The sequence below is a fragment of the Lithobates pipiens genome, unplaced genomic scaffold (assembly GCF_037356315.1).
Source record: "Lithobates pipiens isolate NorthernLeopardFrog02 unplaced genomic scaffold, aLitPip1_a1.2 Scaffold_27, whole genome shotgun sequence".
Taxonomy (NCBI): domain Eukaryota; kingdom Metazoa; phylum Chordata; class Amphibia; order Anura; family Ranidae; genus Lithobates; species Lithobates pipiens.
This window is the reverse complement of record NW_027507788.1, coordinates 33,431,172-33,449,681: the sequence shown is the minus strand read 5'-3', so window position 1 is coordinate 33,449,681 and position 18,510 is coordinate 33,431,172. Positions and strand designations below refer to the sequence as shown.

At 38.5% G+C, this 18,510-nt stretch overlaps 1 protein-coding gene across 1 annotated transcript; it reads left to right on the top strand.

Moving 5' to 3' along the window:
• The first annotated feature begins 6,623 nt into the window (after positions 1-6,623).
• Positions 6,624-7,746, top strand: LOC143933155 (chemerin-like receptor 1). Its single transcript, XM_077456091.1, has one exon. It carries the CDS (start codon positions 6,644-6,646, stop codon positions 7,637-7,639), a length of 996 nt encoding a protein of 331 aa, XP_077312217.1. The 5' UTR covers positions 6,624-6,643; the 3' UTR covers positions 7,640-7,746.
• The last annotated feature ends 10,764 nt before the right edge of the window (positions 7,747-18,510 follow it).

The following is an 18,510-nucleotide window of genomic DNA, read 5'->3' as shown; positions in this document are numbered from 1 at the left end:
CTGTGGCAAGCATCACAAAGTTCATATCATACAATGCTGTAATATTATCGATCAAGTCAGCTAAATCAATGATAAAACTGAATGCCTTTTTGATACAACATCTATTTACCCATGGTATGGAGAATATTGGCTTTATCTCCCTGTCATGGGACTCTATACTAGTGCCAAGGTCACTATTATAAATGTTATTAGTATTTTCCTCAACATTAACTAGGGGTACCTCAATGTTAGTCTCACCCTCCTTGTTCATGTCAGGATCTTTAACCTCATCATGATTCTCTTCCTCCCCCCCAGGTTCTGACTGAGAATCTAAATCTCTTTTTAAAAGATATATGGGGATTTTACGGATTTGGGACTCCTTAAACTCATCGTTACTCATATACCAAGTGGCAGGTATTACTCTCCCAAAATAACAAACCCCCATAGAATTTAAAGGGATCCAATTATATGCTTTCTTCCCACATATAAAGTAATAACCTGGGGGAGCTGCACAAGCCTTCTTGAAATTATACCCCTGCAAACACATTAATAATTTCATATTGTTTTGCCTAGAATGTTGTCGATGCGTGTAGTCATGTAGTTCCTGATACCGATCCGTGCTCCATGCTGTATCCTTACCATCAAACCAATATCTGATCTCAGCATTGTCCATACAGTTAGAGTTCCCAATAGGTCTGGCAGTACTTTGAAAACCTTGAGTAAGCAGCTCAGATGAATATTCTCGAGTGAAGTTTATGCAGACAGAGGGGATTGTCATTGGAGCATTAGTGAACAACAGGAGTGAAACAACTCTGTCAACCATAGTTCTGCTTACATCTTCAAAGTGAGCACTGTTCTCTATTTCAGCCAATGTGCTGGGAACACCTAATAAGGGTATAGTCTTATGTGATATAGGTGCGTGTGTGCATATCCAGCAATTAGAAATGTTCAGTTTCTTTGCTGCCTGTAGGTGCATGGACACAAAGGAGTTATGAAAGGGTTCACCCAATTTAACATGATACTCATGAGTGTCTCTTCTTGCTCTTTGATTGGGATTACGGCTTTCTTCAGGATGCAATTTCTCACTTGTGACAGTGGCATTGAAAAGGTAGGTGTCATGTATCTTACCCTTTTCTTTATGGTATGTCCATTCGAATGCCATTACTGTGATCCACACCACCGCTCCACCACAGAGGATAACGCTTCATAACACCACATTCGGTCTAGGCCCCAAGAGATTCATTCTGGAGTCTTCTGGCTCTGGCACGAGTAATTGGCGGTGATGACCTAGAATGCAAGGGTAAAGAAGAATACCTGCTACCAGCAGACTGATCTGTATGTTCCTTTGGAGCTACAGTCTTTTTACAATGGGAACCATGAACCCAGTACTTGTAGTCTTTCAGCTTCACTGCAGTTGGAGATACAAGAATGATCTGAAACTGACCTTTCCACCTAGGAGACAAAGTGGTCCGGGGTGTATGATTCTTGATGTACACCCACTCTCCTGACTTTAGTCCATGCGTTCCGTCACTTGTGTCCATTGGTTGTCCTGCTTTGGCTCTGGAAAAAGTATCAGAAAACACATTTGCCAGTCTGCGCACATAGTCTATCATGGTATCTTGACCATTTCTCAAATTTACTGTCTCTGGGGGTGCCAAAGGTGCAGGAAGTCTCCGAGGCGGTCTTCCAAATAGTATGTCGAAGGGTGATAGCCCGTGTTTTTCTTTAGGGGTAGTCCTAATGGTAGCTAAAGCTATAGGCAATGCTTCTACCCATGTGCTTTTCCCATTAGCAGTTATTTTTGCAAGATATCTCTTTAAAGTCTGGTTAGTGCGTTCAACCATCCCACTAGCTTGTGGCCTATATGGCGTGTGCAGCTGCTGTCTTATCCCCAGAATATTCACCACTTCTGCCATTAGTTTATTATTAAAGTGTGTACCTCTATCTGAGGAAATAACAGCCCCTATACCAAACCGTGGTATTAATTCTCTAGTAAGACATTTAACTACCGTACGGGCATCATTCTTCACAGTGGGGAAGCTTTCAACCCAGTTCAAAAATTGACACGCGCAAACCAAAAGATACCGGTAACGGCCACAAGGGGGCATATCTGAGAAGTCAATTTGCACAATTTGAAATGGCTCCTCAGTACGTGGAATATGCTTCATATGAGTGGGCACTGGTTTTGCAATGTTATGCATTTGACATATTGCACATTCATTAATCTATTTAGCAGCATATGTATGAAAGCCTGGAGCCCACCAGTGTTTGTTCACCACCCAACACATCCCACCTGTTGAGACATGGCAAGGCCCATGGCTCAAAGCAAACAAATAAATAAACAGAGTTGGAGGAGCAACCATTTTTCCCTTCATAGTCCACAGGCCATCCTCATCACAAACAGCCCCTTTGGAGCACCAGGATGGTCTGTGAGGTGAGTTTTCCTGTAAGGCAGACAAAAATGTGTAAATCAACAGGTAAATCAATCAGAAACAACATAGGCATGGCACTGGATGGCTATTTGTAGCTCCTTTAGCATATTCATTGGTTTGTTACACAAAGTAGGTAGTAAGGTTTACTATAGTGAGGTAGCCCAAGATTTGGGGTTGTCAGTAAAATTTCTTTCATTTCTTTCTTCACAGCTGGGATTAATTTGTCCTCGATAAACTTATAACTACCCTTTGTATATCGCTTTAATAATACTTGTAAAAATACCTAATACTAGGATTGAATCTCCTTCATCTAGTAAAATTTTCATTTTTTATTTATTTATTTATTATCTATTCTTAATCACCGGGCAGCTTCCTCCGGTGACTTCTCTACTCAGGATACTGAAAAATTCTTGGTACTGACAGGGCTAAATCCCCATGACTTTTCACCGTGGCTACTTTCATATAGTCTGGTGAGAATTTCCAGTAATCCAGACTGATGGATTCATAAACCCCTTGTGAGCTTCTTGTAATCCCTCCTATTTAGGGTTTGTTAAACATTATTGCAGCTGTATTCAAATTAACATCCTCATCTTAATCTTTTTTTTCTTTCCACTCAATAAATGTAAAATTACAAAATTGTTATCTTAATCTAAACTAATTCCATTTTTAACAATTTCCTCATTAACCTGGATTTCATTTCCAACCAAAGGTTGTCTAAACCAGTTTCAATATATCTATATTTATTAATAAAATTGTTAAACAAATATTAGAAATTAATACTCATATGATAATTTCAATATCACACACTAATATATATGCACGGATAAATGTACTTAAAGGGGGACATATTACTTAATTTTACTTAATTTCTCTCTTTTTTTTTTTAAATGCACTGTTTCCACTATCAAAAGATATTCAATTATTGTAAGACATGGTTAAATGTAACCTTGATTTTACCATGTTTGGAAAACAGATTCAAAAATAATTGTGATCACATTGTTTATCATTAGATTCGTTAACCCGGCACATTTTGTTATAAATGTTTTGCCTAAAAAACTGAAATTGGCATGGTGTCCTCCCAGCTTATCACCAACTCTCATCCCAGCTACATTCTTTGAGGAGAGCACAAAGGAGGGGGTCACATCTGCGTACATGACACAAGCGAGCGAACTAAAGGTTCCAGCATTCACAAACATACTCAAATATATTTCTAAAATTGCTTACATTATTCCCATTTGTACACAACACATGCATATCTTTCTCTCACTTTCTTTTAACGCTTTTTAAATTCTTATTGCTGAGTCAGAAACTGTAGCAGCAGGCATCTGCAGAACTGTTTCCTCACTGACACAGAGCCTGTTGACCCCTCCCTTCCTGTGAGAAGCTGGAAACTGCTTGCTGCTGCTGGGGGGTAACCTGAAAAGGCGGGTGGGGAGCACTTTGTTCTCCCGTGTCTTCTTCCCTTTCCTCTACAGGATCAACTTCACCTATAGGGGCAGATGCTGCTCTAGATGCTACTTCTAAATCCCTTCTTGCAAACTCATACGGGGATGCCCAAGCATTGGGAAGCTCCTCTTCATCTTCCAGATGCAGAGCAGTTTTTTCATGTGTCAACACGAGCAGTGGGGAAGAACAGGATATCAAGGGTGAATTTCCCTTCCTATGGAAGAATGAAATTAAATATCTAGGTATAAAGTTGGCAGGCTCATTAAAGAAAATCTATGAGATAAACTATATCCCACTACTGGATGAAGTAAGAGAAGACACGAAAAAATAATGACGAAACCATTGTCCTGGTTTGGCCGGATAAATGCCCTCAAGATGATCATACAACCAAAAATATTATACAAGCTACAGATGTTACCGATATATATACCTCCTGTCTATTTTAATACTATTAAACATTTAATAACCAAGTTCATTTGGAAAAATAAGAAGCCTAGAATAGCCTTAAAGGTATTACAACTGGGAAAAGAGAGGGGAGGTCTAAAAGTACCGGATTTCAAGAAATATTATGAATCTATAGTATTAACACGGGTGGTGGAGTGGACAAAATTAGATAATGAAAAGAGATGGGTGGCAATAGAACACAGCTCCGCAGAGACACGATTAGGAAAGGAAATTTGGATACCCCCAAAACACAGATCACTCGGATCAACAACACTTGCACTCACAAAAAACGTTTTTAGAATATGGGATGGAATTCATAAACATAATAAGTGGAAATACAACTCTCCATTAATGGCATTAAAAGAGAATAACTTATTTCCACTGGGGAAGAGCACTATGGGAGGACACTGGATTAGAAGAAAAGATATTCAATTGAGGCACATAATAAACGCGGGTAAAATAAACACGTTAGGAACACTACAGGAGTATATGGATATAGATGGATGGAGGTACCTCCAGCTCAGACATTTTGTCTCATCATTGCCACAACCATTGAGAAGTGGAGAAGATCTTAACGTCTTAGAGCGGATGTGCGAGGGGAAAATAATAAGAGTAAATATCTCACAGATATATAAGATGCTGGGAGAGGTGGATGAGATGGAGGTACCTATTTATATAAAAAAATGGGAAGAAGAAATAGGGCCACGAGGGGAGAAACAGAATATAGTAAAACAATTTCACTTAACACACGTGACATTGAAAAATCTCAATACAATAGAAATTAATTACAAAAGTCTTGCTAGATGGTATAGGACACCAGACAAGATGAAGAGATACCAGGAAGAACAATTGGGGACATGCTGGAGAGGGTGTGGACAGCAAGGGAGCGCGGCACATATCTGGTGGGAATGCCCAAAAATTAGAAAGTACTGGAGAGAAATACTAACTTTAATAAAAACAATAACAGGAACTCAGGTACTAGAAAATCCATGGACATGCCTCTTCCATGGTACAGACACCCCAACTCAAAAGTATAAAGAAGGCCTCGTAGGAAATTTAATAAACGTAACAAAGAGCTTGATTCCAAAAAACTGGAGACAGGTGGAAGCCCCAAAACTGAAGGAATGGATAGGAAAAGTAGAGGACATGTATAGAATGGAGGGATGGGAAGAGGATGAGGAGAGTGGGTAAAAGAAATTCCGAAAGAAATGGGAACAATGGAAATTGTTCAGATTAACAAAGAAATATGAAGAGGTAGTAGGGCTATAGGAGGGGGGGGGGGGGGGGGGTTAGGGTGCATATATATGTATATTATAGTATATTATGTTTTATACTTTTTGTATGGAAAAAAATCTAAATAAAGATAAAAAAAAAGAATGATATAACATTTACATATGAAAATTAAGAGATTGCTCTCTACAAAAATTAGATAAGCATTATGAATATCAGATAGCATATTTAGGATTTTAACGTATATTGAAAGTAAATGTCTTCTTTAAGAGTAGTATGCATTGAGACGCTTGAGAGGGGATGAGATTCCAATTTATAAATTATGTATTGGTGACCCCACAATAGGGATAAAACTTTTTTGTGCAATGGAGTTTAACAAGACACGCGGCCACTCATTAAAATAAGAACAAAGAGGTTTAACCTTAAACTACGTAGAGGGTTCTTTACTGTAAGAGAGGCAAGTATGCAGAATTCCCTTCCACAGGTGGTGGTCTCAGCGGAGGGGCATCGGTAGTTTCAAGAAACTATTAGATAAGCACCTGAACGACTGCAACATACAGGAATATACAATGTAATACTGACATAATCACACACATAGGTTGGACTTGATGGGCTTATGTCTTTTTTCAACCTCACCTACTATGTAACTATTATGAACATTGATTATTTTTATATGTTTGGTTCTTACTTGATCAGCTATGAAATCAATTACCATAATTCATTACCATTGCCTTTTATTTGCCTATTGTGTGTTTTTACAAAATGATTTGACATTACACCATTGATACTTTTTTATGTTGGGTTTACTGTATAATTTTCTATGAATTGAGTTGGCACGCTATTGGGGATTCTAGGGGTTATGGTGAGATTATTTAGCTTTAAAATCCCCCCCTTGATTAGAAAGATGTATACATATGCCTTTATTATTTTTTTGACTTTGTGCTGTGCTTTCTTTCTTATCTGACATAAAAATTGTCCATAAAAACACATTTCAAAGGAAATCCCCCCAGTTGGTTTGAATGTTTCTTCACATATCTCAGTGTACCTTTGTTACATTTTTCTTAAATCATGTTCATTTTGCAGAGCATCAAACTTGATATCTGAGTCCTGACATGTCTGGAAGTATGGAGACCACCGACACCACTGAGGAAACTCACACAGATCAAGAATTTGATACGGGTTTGAGTAAAATACTCAATGTTTCATCCACGGGGGTTTTATCTGGGATATGTTTGCTGGGAATAACTGGAAATGGTCTGGTCATCTGGTTTGTTGCCTTCAAAATGAAAAAGACGGTCAACTCTGTTTGGTTCTTAAGTTTAGCTTTTGCTGATTTTACCTTCAGTCTTTTCCTACCCTTAACTATCCCTTACATTGCACTTGACATTCACTGGCCATTTGGAACCTTCATGTGCAAGCTTAGCTGTTTTGCATTATTTCTCAATATGTCTGCCAGTGTCCTACAACTCACCGTCATCAGTATTGATCGCTGGATGTCCGTAGTCTTCCCTGTTTGGTGTCAGAACCATCGAACCGTGAGCCTGGCTATGAAAGTCGTTCTTGCACTTTGGATTATATCTTTTCTACTCAGTATATCTTACTTCATATATGCAAATACATATCATGTCAATGAGGCCATTGTGATTTGTTATTTAGATTGGTCAATCCACGATACTCAAGTTATAATAAGATTTATCATTCTGTTTGTTATTCCTTTTACCATCATTATCTTCTGTTACACTGTCATCTTTTTGCGTATTCAAAGAAATTGCAGAGTAACATCTACCAAACCTTACAAAGTGATTGTAGCCGTCATAATTTCCTTCTTTGTTTGCTGGTTTCCTTACCATGTATTTTCCATCATGTATTCATATGGAATGCATGATCTCAGGCTTGTGGTTTTGATAGGCTATATTATATCACACTTATTGGCATTCTCAAACAGCTGTGTGAACCCTCTTCTCTTTGTCTTCATTGACCAAAACTTCAAACAAAACTTCTGGAGTGCCATTAAATCTGGTTTTGAGAGAGCTTTCACCGAGGACACCAACCTGACAGATCCAAATAGACATAGAGTTTTACCTGATCATGCCATAAGCCAAATGTGATCAGTTATTTCAACACATATTAAGGGATGATGTGGCAATGTTTGCAAATGTATATTTAAATAGTGCTGAATTTGAATGAATTGGAAAGAACCAAAAAAAAAATGTGTACGGAATTCAAACTTAAATCGATTCAAATAGTTTATGAATCAAATTCAAATAGTTTTTGACTTCAAATAGTTTTCAAATTTTAATTTTAAAAGTTCTCAAATACGAATAGTTTTCCAATTTCCATAGAGAATAAAATATAATACAAAAAATATAATAGAATAGAAAAGCATATAAAAGAAATTAAAAGAATAGAATATAATGGTGTAAAACAGAACAAAATAGAAAATAAAAGAATAGAAAAAAAGAATAGATCAGTATAGACTATAATAGAATAGATAAGATTAGGATTAAAAAAAAACAATAGAATAAAATAGAAATAATATAACCATTTCCCAAATAGAATCTAATAGAATTTTGAATAGAATAGAAAATAATAGATAAAAATAGGAAGATAGTTATTTTCTTTCTATTCTATTATATTCTGCTGCTTTTTCTATACTATTGTCTTATTTTCTATTCTATTCAAACTTAAATTTATATTCTATTCTATTGTTTTTTTTATTATATTATTTTCTGTTCTATTCTTGTCTGTTTGAATTTCAGAAGATGGTTATATTCTTTCTGTTTTATTCTATTTTTTTTTTATTATAATCTATTTATTTCTATTCTGTTCTTTTATTTTCTATTCAATTTTTTCTGTTTTACTCTATTATATTCTATTATTTTATTTTATGTTATATGTTTCCCTCTATTTTATTTTGTTCTATGCCATTACATTATTTTATTTTCTATTTTATTTTCTTTGGAAATTGTAAAACTATTCGAATTCGAAAACTATTTTAAATTATTTTATTCAAAATTAAGAAGATATATTATAGATTAGACTATGTGACACTAGGCTGAACTATTTAGGTTCAACTTGGTCATGAAGCAAACATTTTTTGGAGAATGATGCTAAAATCCTTATGTTTATATTTATACATCAATCCTCAACTATCAATTGCAGAAAATAAAATCAAAGAATTTGAGGAGGTTATACAAACACCATTTTAACATTAATTATAAACATATCATCTTTATAGGTTTATATGAGTATAAGTGGACAGGGTCGGTCTTTCTCCCCTCTTATTAATGTACATACAAAGCATTGGTGGTAATATGGATGCTGAGAAAATGTATTTGATGGTTTTTAATGATGTTTTCTTTTTTTTGTGCAGTGTTTCTATTAAACATTGAACCTTGCTATTTGCTTATAATGGATAAGTGGAGCTTTCTTATGGCACTTGGAGTCTTTTTATGGATAAGTGTATTAAAAGTTCAGTGTCCATTATCACTTTTTTAAATTTAGATATACACTTTTGAATTAGTTTTGTGTAATAAAACAGATTTCATTGTAACAATTTATTTTAGACATGTGCACTGCTGAAAAATTAGTTTGTTTTTGTTTCATTCGTTTTTTGTTCGTTTTTTTCCTTTTTTCAGGTCATTCGTTATGATCGTAATTCATAATTTCAATTAAAAAAATTCATGAATTTTTAAAATCAAAAATTCATAAATTCATGAATTCATGAATTCTTAAATGTGAAAATCCAAAAATAGGAAAGAAAAGCAGAAAAATTGAAAAAATAACTAACTAATAATAACTAACTATTAAACTATAACTATATTAAACTATAGGTATTGTAATTTCCTTTTAAATTTGGCTGTTAGTAAATGTAATGAATACAAATTTAACCAAAGTTCCGAATTATCTGAAATAACGAGCGCCGCATCTAAACAAATGGAACAGAACAAATTAATAATAAATAATATTATTAATAAAAAGTTTTTATTATTATTGTTATTCATTATTATTATTGTTATTTATTATTATTAATTTGTTACATTTGATTTGTTTAGAAACAGCATTCGTTATTTCAGATAATTCGCAACTTTGGATAAATTCATATTCGTTACGTTCACTAACAGACAAATTTGAAAGAAAATTCCAATACCTATAATTTAATAGTTAGTAATAGTTAAGTTGCTTTAGCATTTTTTTTGGCCACTAGTGAAACGCTTTTAACTTCGCTAGTAGACAAAGAAAGGGTTAAATGCACTGAAAAGCACTACTGCTGAAGTGCTTTGCAGGTGCTTTGGCAGCGGTGCCCATTCATTTCACTGGGCAGGGGCGGTGGAGGAGTGGTTTATACACAAGGACTGATGTATGGTTATGCCTAGAAGCAAAACAAAATAACTAAAAAAGTCCCAAAATACATAACATATGTGATTATAGGATGAACACATCCACAATAATGATAGTGTTAAACAAAGTCCGTAGACACACAGGTGTGCATAAATGGAATTTGGGATTTGGGGGGACCTCAGTGCATTTTTTTTTTTAATTTTGGTTCGGGGTTCCCCTGTGGGGGAATCCCATGCCGTTTTTATCAATTAACTTTTATGTGTATTGCCGTACCGACAATTCATTATAGCCGTGAGTAGTTTTAAATTACTTTTTTTCCTTTAGAAATGTAATTTTGCTGGAAACATGTGCCACTTTACAGGCATACTATAGACACCCCCAGGTTCAAAATTGTATGGAATATTACACTTTTATTGTTTCACTTTAAGCATTATTAAAATCACTGCTCCCGAAAAAACTGTCGTTTTTAAAACTTTTTTTGCATTGAAACATGTCCCCTGGGGCAGGACCCAGGTCCCCAAACACTTTTTAAGACAATCCCATACATATAAGCCTTGAAAATTAGCACGTTTGATTTTTCATGTTCGTGTCCCATAGACTTTAATGGTGTTCGCTGTTTCAAACACATTTTTTGCCTGTTTACATGCTCTGGTGCGAACCGAACAGAGGGTTGTTCAGGCCAATCCCTAGTTATAATCAGTGACAAATTCCTCCACCGCAGACAATGTGCCAACACCACATAAAATGCACGCTTACCACAAGGCAAGCCAGATGAGCTTGCGGCTAAATACCCAGCCAGGGCCTTTATCCAGGGGGGGTTTAAAAACGGTACCTCCAGATGGTCAGTGTGATGAAAAAGATATATCCAGCAGATAGCAAGGATACCCCGATCAAGCAGGACCCAGAGTGAAAAAAAGGAACTCACCATAGGAACTCATCTGGCTTGCCTTGTGGTAAGCATGCATTTTGTGTGGTGTTGGCACATTGTCTGCGGTGGAGGAATTTGTCACTGATTATAACCTATTTATGCACAACTTTGTCTACAGACTTTGTTCATGCTATAATCACATATGTTATGTATTTTGGGACTTTTTTACTTACTTTGTTATGCCTCTAGGCATAACTATACCTCACTGGTTTATTTTCTGTTTTTCAATGCTTACACTATATTGTATATATGAATTAGTGCTGTGTGTGTATCTCACTTTTAGCGGCTGCTCATTTTTTATTTTTATTGTTTTTATCTCTAATTTCATTTATTAGATGTTTTGAAGTAGTGCAGTCATTTTCTCACTGTGTATTGTAACTGTATTGTCTGCCGTTGTGTTGTAAAGCGCTATGCACACTGTTGCCGCTATATAAATCCTGTATAATAATAATAATAATATTAGTTTAATATCACTTTGATGGTCATCAAGTAAGAATTGCCTTTGACTAGTATACTCCTTGCTAATGCAATTTTACTGTGTAATTTCAATAAATAAATACATTTTATATCAACATCTTGTCCGCCTTTTACAAACCAGAGGGGTCGCACCGTGCCTTGAGCACCAGGTTTTTTTCTCTTGTATGCTACATTGGATGAGATGGACCATTTGTGGTACAGATACTGCTAATCCCTGCTCCATTATTAGCAATTAAGAATTACATCAGATAATTTCACAGGGCAGTAAGTCTAAAGCCTCATACACACGATCAGATTTTTGGGCAAATGTTCGTCCATTTTTTTTTTGTGGCGCGCTAGTCTCATGTTGAAAGTGAAGAGGATACTAACCATACAAAAATTCTTGAATGACAGAATTCAACTTCAGTAGTAACGTTATGTGTTGAATAGTATTCTTTCGTTTATGAGCATGTGTAGTCTTGCTCTTGCGATTTTTTTTGCGGGACAAAAACCGCACTTATCAATCGAAATTCAGAAGTTGTGTTCACATCCACCAAAAATTTTATAGTCTACACATCCATGACATCCTTAACACTATTGCCGCTATATAAATCCTGTATAATAATAATATTAGTTTAATATCACTTTGATGGTCAGCAAGAAAGAAAATTAAGAACTACCTTTGACTAGTATACTTCTTGCTAATGCAATTTTACTGTGTGATTTCAATAAATAAATATATTTTATATCAACATCTGATCCGTCTTTTAAAATCCAGAGGGGTCTCTTGTACAGTGGAACCTTGGATTACGAGCATAATCCCTTCCAGGAGAATGCTTGTTATCCAAAACACTTGCATATCATAGCGAGTTTTCCCATAGAAGTCAATGGAAACGAAGATAATTCATTTTGCATGCAATACCGCATGTGGCCAGAGGTGGGAGGGCGCCGGAGAGCCTCAAGAATACTCGGGGACAGCTCGACTGAACTTGGAAACGCTCGGGAATGATGTATTTGCGAGTGTTCTTGAGTATTTCCGAGTGATTCCGAGTATTTCCGAAAACGCTCCGAACCGTTCCGAGTGTCACCGGCGCCAAACGGCTCCGAACCGTTCCGAGTGTCACCGGCGTCATCTTCACCTCTGCCCAAATGCGGTACTGCACATCCCATTAGCTTGAATATTGCTCGTTTTGCAAGACAACACTCGCAAACCGAGTCAAGATTTTAAAAAAAAGTTGTTCGTCTTTCAAAATGCTCGTTAACCGCGTTACTCGTTAACCAAGGTTCCACTGTATGCTACATTGGATGTGTTGGATGAGACAAACCATATGTGGTACACAAACTGCTAATCCCTGCTCCATTATTAGCAAGTAAGAATTACATCAGATAATTTCACGGGGCAGCAAGTCTAAAGCCTCATACACAAGGTGCTTTTGGGAGCTACCCCAAAGCACCCTCCCCATGTTGAGGGCATGTGGCCTGGTATGGTTCAGGAGGGGGGCGCTCTCTCATCCTCCCCTCTTTTGCTGTGGCCTGCCAGGTTGCATGCTCAGATAATGATCTGGTATGGATTTTTGGGGGGACCCTCGTATGATTTTCTTTATTTTGGTGCGAGGTTCCCCTTAAAAGCTATACCAGACCTGAAGGGTACTTTTAAATGACGTTTTTTCCTTTACATAGTTACATAGTAGGTGAGGTTGAAAAAAGACACAAGTCCATCAAGTTCAACCTTTTCGAAATGTCATTTTGTGCAGGGACTGTTCTAAAATTTAAAGGAATAGTTCACTTTTATTGTTTCACTTTGAGCATTATTAAAATCACTGCTCCCGAAAAAACGCCCCAATTCCCCAAACTATTTTTATGACAATAACTTGCATATAAACCTTTAAAATTAGCACTTTTGATTCATGCTCATGTCCCCTGGACTTTAAAGGTGTTCGTGTGTTCTGCCAAATTTTTTGCCTGTTCAGTATGTTCTGGTGCGAACTGAACTGGGGGGTGTTTGGCCCATCCCTAGTGGGGACGCGATGTCCCTCTCTCCACGATGTCCTGATTGGATAGATTGATAGCTGCGCAGCCATTGGCTCCCGCTGCTTTGAATCAAATCCAATGACGCAGGATTATACGGGCATAGGAAATAGACCAGATCTTGCAAAATGTATAAGGTAAAAAAGTACAACATTTATTTAAATATATTAAATGATATATATATATTTAAATATACATAATGATGAGCTTAGTGCACACATAAGAACACCTAAAAACAATACAATAGGACGCAATCAATAAAAGTTCTCATGATTGTGCCCTCATGGTTTTTCACCTTAATGCATTCAATGATGCTGCACCGGGGAGCGGGGCTGATTCCTGCATTCTGTGAATGGACACAGATGCAGGATTTGGGAGCGCACCCGCACGGGTGTCCACCAAGTAGAGTGCTTTTCTGACGTGGACACTCGATGCGGGGAGGAGCCAGGAGCACCGCTGAGGGACGCCAGAAGAGGATGTTTGGGGCCACTCTGTTTTTTTTTTTTAAATAAAGCTTTTCAATCCCTTTAAATCTGCCCAAACAAATAAATAACTATAAATAATTATAAAAAAATAATATAATAATAATAATAAAAAGGAAATTTCACTCAATTCTGTAAGTGATTCTTATTTATCATCGCTGTTTTCTAGCTGGTCTAAAACCCATTTTGACGTAAAGGGACACTTTATGGTTGCCATGGACATTCTCAAGTTTCCAGGCAGAAAGAACAGTAAATATAATATAAATAAAAAAAGCTGGGCTACAAAATATCATAAAATTGAGTCCATAAAAACCCGCGTGATGCCAGGGAAATCAATGAAATATAAATGCTGTAAGTCACTGGTTAATAAAACACCACAGTGTGCATGCTCACACATATAGAGTGCCCAATCACCGTAGCTGTTGATTATGCTTACCAAACGGCAAGCATTAAAGGCAGGTGGCTTGAACCCAGCCTGGGCCTTTAAGCTTGCGGGTGACCACAACACAGATGTTATTCGGGTAATACTGCTCACTTCGCCCGTCCCAATATCTGTGCACTTTCATTAAATTGCCAGGAAAAGGAAAGGGACTACCATAGTGTAGTATATTCAAAACGTAATAAATGTATTTAATAAATATTGCACTTACAATTGCGTAGTAAGTTGAATGCATAAAAAGAGATTGCCGGCTGGCATACACAAAAACGGAGACCGTCCTCGGATTGCATAGTGACGTCAACACGCTATCCGACTAGGAGGACGGGCACATATACATGTAAGCGGCCACTTGGTTCTTGTATTTGTTTATCATATTTTATTAAATAGGATTACACTATGGGTATCCATTATTTCTTTTACATATACCAGGTATAATCTCTGCAGGGGAAGAGTTCCATACATCTCCAGGTTACATCAATGTAGCAGGCATTATCCTGCCAAAGCTTTCTTTTCAATTAAAGGAGTCAAATCCTTCTGGTAGGCCGTTGGATGACGGGCTGATGGGGCGGATGTGAGAGAGGTGAGGGGAGGGGCCTGACTGCGGCGTCCTCGTGGGAGATGGTGGAGACCCCGAGGAGTGCGCCGGAGGCGAGCACAGTGAGAGGGTGCTCTGCCCCGGCGTGAGGAACGAACAGCCACGCTGACTTTCAGCTCCGTCCCCCCCCCCCCGAGATCGACTTCGGCGAATAACTGAGCAGGGGCGGCTTGGCCCGAACAACCTCCCGCTTTGGTGTGAGCAGGGCGGGAGAGCGGAAGGGGAGCAGCCGAACGAGCGGTAAGACTGGGGAACGGGCAGACGAGGAGGAGGACCCTCTCTTGGAGGCAGCGGAGCCCATACCGGAATTCCAGCGATCCCGCAACGATCCCCGGTCTCCTCTGTGAGGACACAGAGGAGGGGATTATAAGGTCAGACCGTTCCTTTTTGCTTAAACTCCAATTGCGTTGGAATGTGTTAACAGATAAAGGTAATATCGGACGGACAGTGTTATGGCATAAGAGAAGTAGTTTTGCTGAAGCCGTTAAAGTAAGAAGCAGTATACCGGGTAATGTGGATCCCGTTCCCTGGAAATGGAGAGATAAACTTACAAGGGTCCGGCTTATGGCTCCTGTTTGAAAACCTGTTTGCACCTGTGTGAAAATCTCGCTTGGTTTACCTGTCCAATCTGTGTTTAATGGCCCCAGTATCCCCCCCTCTCTCCCTCTTTTATTGTTTTTTTTCTCCTTATGGTTGGCTGAAGTGAATTAAAGGGACGGTATCATATTTTACAGTTCATTTCAAACCGAGAGTTCCAATAACTTTGGCAGACAAAGTCCATAAATTTGAAGTTTAACAGTGAAATTACAGCAAGTTGATTCCAAAGTAGGAACTGTTAGAAGAAAAAAAAAATATATATATATATATAAACAAATAAATAAATAAAAATATACTGAACTGGATAAAGAGAAGGAGAAGGAGAGAAGAAGACATCTAATTGAATAACAAAGCTGGGGCGCAGGAACCCGGGCCAAAAGTATACCGGGCTGAGGGCTTTTTTTTTCTTTTTTTTTTTTTTTTTTTTTGTGTGTTTATAACCCTTTCCCTTGATTTGGTGGCCTAATTATAGGGCAAAGACGGAATAAAAGTATTTAAAAGGACGGTGCCTGCATGTAGGCAAGCCACTTCTATTACGAACTTGGAAGTTTAAAATTAGAGGTAATGCAGTAACAATATAAGAGTAATCCCTAATAAGAGAACCGTTGGGAAGGTGGTCCCTGGGAAATCCTGGGGAAAAGAAAGACGAAGGAAAAGATGAAGGGAAAAAACACGAGAACGAATGAGCCCAAAAACTCAAGGGAGAGCTTGAATTCCAGTTCAATTCAAAAATATTTAAAAGAAACAAGTCAAAAAAGCCCAGGTTTTGAGGGAAATCAGAGAGGGGGGAGAGAGCGGAGGAAGGAAGTTGGAAAACCGGAGGGGGCAAGAGGAGAATCTTCGGGAGAAGAGGGGGATCAGGAGAGTGGACGAAGGCAAGATGGGACCCCATCTCAGATACCCACAAAGGGGGAAATGCAGGAAATGTTCCTAAAATTAGAAAATATAATTAAAGCTGAGATCCTAACTGTAAGGAAGGACATGGGGCACTTATTGAAGCGAGTAGAAGAAATGGAGGTTCAAACAGGAAGACAGGCCAGGGAAATACTGGAATTAAAAATACAAGTAAAGAAATCGCAGGAAGCGCATAGAGAGACCCGACATAAGATGGAGGAACAGGAAAATCAAAGCAGAAGACAAAACCTGAGAATTAGATCATTGCCTGAACAATCGGGAGAAGACCTGGGCATAAAAATGGGAAAGATATTTAATCCCTTATTGGGAAAAGAAGAAGGGTCAGAGTTAAAGTTAGAACGTGCGCTCAGAATAAGGAAACCTCAAGGGTTGAGGGAAGAAACCCCGAGGGACGTAATAATAAAGTTCCAGCAATACGAAGATAAGGCGAAGATCTGGAGTAAGCTTAGAGGCCTGGCCCCAATTCAATATGAAGGAGTAGCGTTACAGATCTTCCAGGACCTGGCATCGGGAACCCTGGCTCGCAGAAGAAGATTAAAGCCCCTATTGGACCAATTGAGAAACGCAAATGTAAAATATAGCTGGGGTTTTCCGGAAGCGCTTTTAGTGCAGAAGGAGGGGAGGACGCTTAAGCTCAAAAACCTAGATGAAATTGAGGACTTCTGCAATAATATAGGAATTCCTATCCCCCTGATCCCATTAGACCCTTGGGAGGTGTAAGGATTAAGAGGCTCAGGAAGGGGGAACTGTAGGCAACTCAGTAGAGGTTCAATGGTCTTTTCCCTGTTTTTCCCGATGTTCTTTGTTTTTGATCTAGGGGGGGGGAGGCGTGGTTGGGGGGGAAGGTGGGGGACTGGGGTCTATGGGGAGGTGGGAGGAGAGGGGACGCAGTTAAGGTCATACCCTAGGTGATTGGGCTTGCAAAGGGAGTAACACTCACTATGCAAAGCAGAAGCTCGGAACGGGCTGAGAGGGTGGGTAGGGGGGGGTGGGTGGGTGGGGGAGGGAGAGGGGTGAGGGGGGGGGGAAAGGTTCCTGGGGGGGTACTAAGATATACCAAAAGGTGTGGAGTAAAGGTTCCCAGAAAAGGTTGGGATGGCTGAGATAAAATTAGTGACATACAACGTTAAGGGTCTGAATTCGCCAGATAAGAGGTTTAAGCTTTTAAAAGAACTACAACAATATAAAGCAGAAATAATTTTTTTACAAGAGACGCATTTAACACAAGACACAAATGTGAAATTGCACTCCGCGAACTATCCAACCTGGATTTACGGAGATTCACCAATTAGGAGGGCTAAGGGAGTGGCTATAGGGTTTGAGAAGGGAAATAAATATGAGGTGTGCGATAGGTTGTCCGACCCAGAGGGGCGATACCTCTTTCTGAACGGGAAAATAGGAGACAGAAAGATTACCCTAGCTAACATATATTGCCCAAACAAAAACCCAGAGAGATACCTGATACAAACATTGGGGAGGCTAGCGGAGTTTAAGAAAGGAGATGTAATAGTAGCAGGGGACCTTAATTTTTGCTTGGACCCAGCAGCTGATAGTACGTCCGGCGCAAGGGGGAGGAATGTGAAAAATATAAAAAAAGTAAAACTTCAGTTGAGGAGTAGTCAACTGATAGATGTATGGAGGATACAGCATGAAAAAACAAAAGATTACACGTTTTTTTCCCCAGTGCACGGGACGTATACCAGGCTGGACTACATCTTTGTCGAACATAGGTTACTGGAGTTGGTCTCGGAAACGAAAATAGAAATTGCAACTTTCTCAGATCACTCCCCAGTTGCAATGAAGCTGAAGATACCCGGGACACAGAGACGCCCCTATTCCTGGAGATTAAATGAGGAGCTCCTTTGTGATAAGAAAGTGGTGGACATTATACAAAAAGAGATAGAATTTTACTTTAGAACAAATAGTACAGAAGAGGTATCGGGAGCTGCCCTATGGGAGGGCCATAAGGCTTATGTTAGGGGTATCCTTATAGCTATAGGGACCAGGAAAAAAAAGGAAAGAAAAGAAGAAAAGGAGAAGTTAATGAGAGAGGTCCATAGTCTAGAGCAGAAGCATAAAATGCAAGGGGGCCAACAACAGGAGACCTTTCATCGATTGATTAATAAGAGAGAGGAACTTAAAGATATTTATGAGGAAGAAACCAGAAGGGCATTTTTGGGTAGAGCCAGAGAAAGGTA